Genomic DNA, 4,840 nt, shown 5'->3' on the forward strand with positions numbered 1-4,840 from the left:
AGAACCTAGACCAAGACACACATGTGGATGAAGAATACGTGGTTGTGTTTTGGGATCTTAATTGCTTTTTCATATCCTATTTAAAATTTTCTCCATTCCTATGATGTGTAAGATGATGGCAAAGGTATAGTTAATTAAGTCTTAAATCCCTCATGATTGAGGACAGTAAAGTATAAAGCTGTCACTACCTCCCCACTCCATGACTCAAATGATATTTTCTTTTTTTCATCATTGGCAACTTCCCACGACCATATATTTTCTGCTCCTTTTAAAGAACCAAATGCTGAATGTGAATGGGCAGCCACAGCATCAATTTGCCAAGTAATGGTAGGGTGTCCTCTGGAAACAGGCCTCTTTTAATTCTGTTTCATATCTGAGGTAAAGTAAAAACATGGAAACAGATGGTAGGGAACAACTGGCATCTCATCATGCATATTTCATTTGATTTGCAGCTAGTCACCTCTTGATAATAATATTAAATGCTACAAAACTCAAAGACTTTGTTCCTGGGAAAACTGCATTCAATGACATAGGATCAACACTGTAACTTCGATTAAATTTTGAAGCTGGTGACCTATAAGTATTTACACGTTAAGCAAGGTTACGATACAAACAGCTCAATTCTTCTTTTCTAGTATGTTTAGGGCTGACTTGCAAAGAAATATACAGTTGCTGTTGCGAATGACAAATCTTACTTAATGGTTTTTTAAGAGCACAATGGGACAAACATCTGTGGTTATTTCCATTACGCTCCAAGGCATTTTACTGGGAGAGAATTTAGCCATTAATTTGGTTGTATTTACATTATTTATATACAAAAAGAACAAGAAAAATGGCCACCTGTTTAATGATTATATACATTGTGATTCGGTTGGAAAAATGTGTATTACAAGTGGCAAAACAGCCTGTCAAGTACATAATTATATGTTGTTCTTCTTTTTTTGTCAGACAACTTTTAATTCCTAAAATCCTACTGTATGATCTCAGTGAAAGATCCATTCTATACATTATACTGGGGGAGGGGGGGCAGGGGCGGAAGAAACAGCATAGCAGACTTCTTAAACCACATCAGTTCCTGGTTAATAGCTCCTTTTCTTCATTTTAATATGAGGGTTACCTTTGTAAAATGCTTCCAAAGCAAATTAAAAGATAGAATCTGATACAACAAAACATTACTTGACATCAGGAGAAATAGTAACTTAAATTTCATTCAATGTCCCTAGTCTCAGAAGAGATACTGGGGAATAAAATATCACTCCCTTGTGACGCATTGCTTATCTGAGACTTTGTTTTTAATAAGAACTGTGCTCTCCTGTACATTATTCTTTCCTGTTCTTGCTTTAGCTCAATGTAGGAGCGCGAAAATGTGTGGAAGATGGAGGTGACTGGAAATGCCATGAGGAGGATGCCACTTAGTATGCTGCTTAGTGCCACCACTTGGCCAGGAACGCTTCTGGGAACCATATCTCCGTAGCCTACTGTGGTCATGGTGATGACAGCCCACCAGTAACACGCGGGGATGCTGGTAAACTCCTGCGAGTCCGCCATCTCGTTCTCAATGACATAGAGGAGCGGTGCAAACAGTGCGATGGCCACGCAGAGGAAGAGCAGCAAGAGACCAAACTCCCGGGTGCACCTGCGAGCGGTCAGCCCCAGCGTCTGCAGCCCCAGGGAGTGCCTGGCCAGCCGCATGACATAGAGAATCCTCAAGGCACGGAGAATACGGAGGACCAGACCTACTTTGTCCAGGTAGATGCTCCCAGAGCTGGGCTTTTTATAGCCCACTGAGGTGGTGTCTACTAGCAAAGTGATGTAATATGGCAGAATGGCTATTATGTCTATCAGGGTTAATGGTCTCCGCAAAAATGCAAACTTGCTCTTTGCCTGGATGAATCTTAGCAGGAACTCCAGGGAAAACCAAGCCACACAGACAGACTCCACAATGAAAATATTGTAGCACATCTGGGAACACTCACCCTGCAGGAAAGAGGAGGAGGTTGTAATCGGCACTGGGTAATAACTATTTTAGTTGGTACAGTGACAGGAAGAGAAGTTTCTGTGTTGTTTTTTTTAAACCCAAAATACTAAAGGAATTGAAGCTGTTGCTATGGGAAAACACATTGACAAATTGGAACAAGTTAAATGCAAAACTTAGAAAGGAACTACTTATTCCACAGAAGATACTGCTCAGTAATTTCAGTCTTTCTAAATAGCAAATGCAAAGCTTAACAAGGTAATATAGAGTTCTACAGAAGACTGCACACTAACAAAATTTTCTTTGGACATAAAACTTGATATGATTAATTCTCTAACAAGCAATTGAACACAATCATGTAAGATTTCAAATATTCTTTGTGTTATTTTTCCCTCTCTAAAGACAGCTGCAAAATCCCCACTGAAATCAACACCATCAGACCTTGTAATTGTTCTGCTCTTCCCAGCATGTACCATTTCCCATCCTGAAAAGCTAACTTACCTTTTCCTCCTCCTCCCTCAGGTCAGGCATGGTGCTGATGGATAAGTTCACTGCTGTAATAGTTACAAATAAAACAGACAAACAAGCAAACACCTTTCCAGGGAGGCCAGACTGGGGCCTTTCCACCATGTCTTGCAACTTTTTCATGCACAAGCCAATTTTTGTCTCCTCCACTGTTTCACCTGTTGTTTCATTTTCTATGAGGTCATCCTCCCGTTCGTTTATTTCTGTAAGCTCCTCCATTTTTTGCAGATATCTCCTTTTACAACACCAGTCCAAGTTGTCTTCCTCAATTCCCCAGTAGAGCAGCTCCTCTTGGAAAGAAAGGGCACACATCTCACGCAAGAGCCGAAGTTTTCCAACCCGCAAAAAGGTCAGGATTGTCCTGAATGCCCCTGGGTTGCGGTCGAAAAAGAATTCGTTACATGTCACATCGTAATCATCACAGATGTTTAGAATGTCATCAAAATTAGTACAGAATTTTAGTTGTCCCAAACGTGTCAATGGGAATTCATCAAGCGTGGTCCATGGGAGCAAATACTTAATGCCCCCTACGTTTATAATAATGTGATGCTTCCGATCATCCGGGTGAAAGCCCTTCAGGAGATCCTCTTGAGGGTGAATTAGCTTGGCTCTTTGGTAAAAGACTCCCTTAAGGGTTTCTGTTTCTGGAAAGAATGTGTGGTTGAAGGAAGTATCTGAAGCACAGCTCAGGGCACTGTAGTCATAGTCGGAATTTTCTCCAGGTAGAAGAGTCATCTTGGAAGATAACTTCACATTACTTCACTGCTTCTGGAAGTGTCTTCTGGAACAAAAAACAGATACATGGGGTGAGTGAATGAGAGGTTGTTTTCAAGTTTGGAACAAATGAGTGGAACCCAAAAATATTTATGGCTGATAAAAGCAATCGGAAAGGAAACAGCAGTGGCTGAATATGGTCAGAAGACCGTTCTGGTGAGGCTGGGTTTGTCCAGCTGGGTAGAGCTGACTCTATGAAGGGCTGCTCCCTTGTTCAGGAGCTCTGCTCAGCCTATTTTTCATATTGGAGGGTTTCTCCTGTCACAGATACAGAAGTCTCAGTTCCCAGTGGATATAGAGGGAAACCAGGAATAATTCCTGCATGTGGCAGGATATTCCTGGTTCAGAATGGAAGTATAAGAATTATGACAGTATCACATCAGAACACAGAATTCAAGTGTGTTTTGTAGAAAAGGAAATTGTATATTTTTATTTAACTATTACACATAAAAATCTTAAGTATTTTAATACATAATTGACTTCTAATTCTTTCTATATACTTCATATTATGTTGTAACTCAGTAAATATACACTTCTAAAAACCAGTTAGTACAAGACATTTCTAAAAGGCCATATGGAAACAATTTGGCAAAAAAACCCCCCATTTATATTGATGATCATATAAAATGTTTGTATAGAGTTTATATATATATAATGACATGGCAACTGCCTTTTTACAGCCTTATTTACAAAAGATTGCAAAGAAATACATGATTTCTACACAAACATTGGAATATTATTTCAGTTATAACTGACACCTTATATGCAGTAATAGGTCTTTGTCCTTACAATGGATTGAACAGTAGCTGAGAGGCAAGGTGACTGCCTTCACCTCCGATTGTAGGAAGCAAAAAAATTCTTATGATGACTTTGAAAATCACATTCAAATTCTCCTCACACAACACTAGTGTAAAGTCTGTGGAATGAAGTGACCACAGAGTTCAAATGTAGGTACTGGAAATGTTAAACTTTTCACCTCCCTAACTCATTGCATTTTAAAAGTCAGACTGGAAGTCTGCTCATACACAGGAGAGTTGTACATCTGTAGATGTAGATCTGCCATCTGTACAGTCAGCTACAGCCTAATGCATGGAGTTGCTGAGTTTCATTTGGTAAGAGTATTTATTTAGTAAGTAGATTGTACAATAAATAGATATTAATTATGCACAAGTATTCTGACTTTCTAGCCTTGAGTTCGCAGGAAAGTAACAAATATTACACTTGATTGGCTTCAGTAGCGGTACATAGTTTTGTTCTTTTCCTGGCTGTACTTACCTCCCCTTTGATATGCACCCTGGGGATATATACCCCTGCTAGGGTGACTTCCTTAAACACAGAACTGTCGTTTTCAGAAGCTGGGGTTTATAAACCACATCAATAGTGTTACATACCTATTATAGAAGAAAAACCCATGAATACACAACAGCAAAGTACTCAAAATACAGCTGCATTTCAGTTTAAGAGCCACAGGCTTTCCTTGCTGTAAGCGGACTTAGAATGCTGCTTTCCATAAAATACTATCTCAGTCCTGCTCCTAAACTTCCCAGAGGGATTACTCTGAACAGA

The 4,840-nt window shown here is 39.6% G+C and overlaps 1 protein-coding gene across 1 annotated transcript; it reads right to left on the reverse strand.

Annotated features, from left to right (window-relative positions):
• Positions 1 to 1,206: 1,206 nt before the first annotated feature.
• On the reverse strand, positions 1,207 to 3,235 carry KCNG1 (potassium voltage-gated channel, subfamily G, member 1). Its single transcript, XM_009699455.1, has 2 exons — positions 2,477 to 3,235; positions 1,207 to 1,977 (listed from the first exon to the last, which is right to left on the reverse strand). The coding sequence occupies exons 1-2, from the start codon at positions 3,233 to 3,235 to the stop codon at positions 1,207 to 1,209; spliced, it is 1,530 nt and encodes a 509-aa protein (XP_009697757.1).
• Between the last annotated feature and the right edge of the window lie 1,605 nt (positions 3,236 to 4,840).

Source organism: Cariama cristata, unplaced genomic scaffold, assembly GCF_000690535.1.
Source record: "Cariama cristata isolate BGI_N322 unplaced genomic scaffold, ASM69053v1 scaffold38070, whole genome shotgun sequence".
In the NCBI taxonomy this organism is placed as follows: domain Eukaryota; kingdom Metazoa; phylum Chordata; class Aves; order Cariamiformes; family Cariamidae; genus Cariama; species Cariama cristata.

Coding starts and splice junctions, on each gene's coding strand:
- KCNG1 (XM_009699455.1), bottom strand. CDS start 3,235: ATGACTCTTCTACCTGGAGAAAATTCCGACTATGACTACAGTGCCCTG. Junction 1,978..2,476: donor TGAGGGAGGAGGAGGAAAAG/GTAAGTTAGCTT, acceptor TCTTTCCTGCAG/GGTGAGTGTTCCCAGATGTG.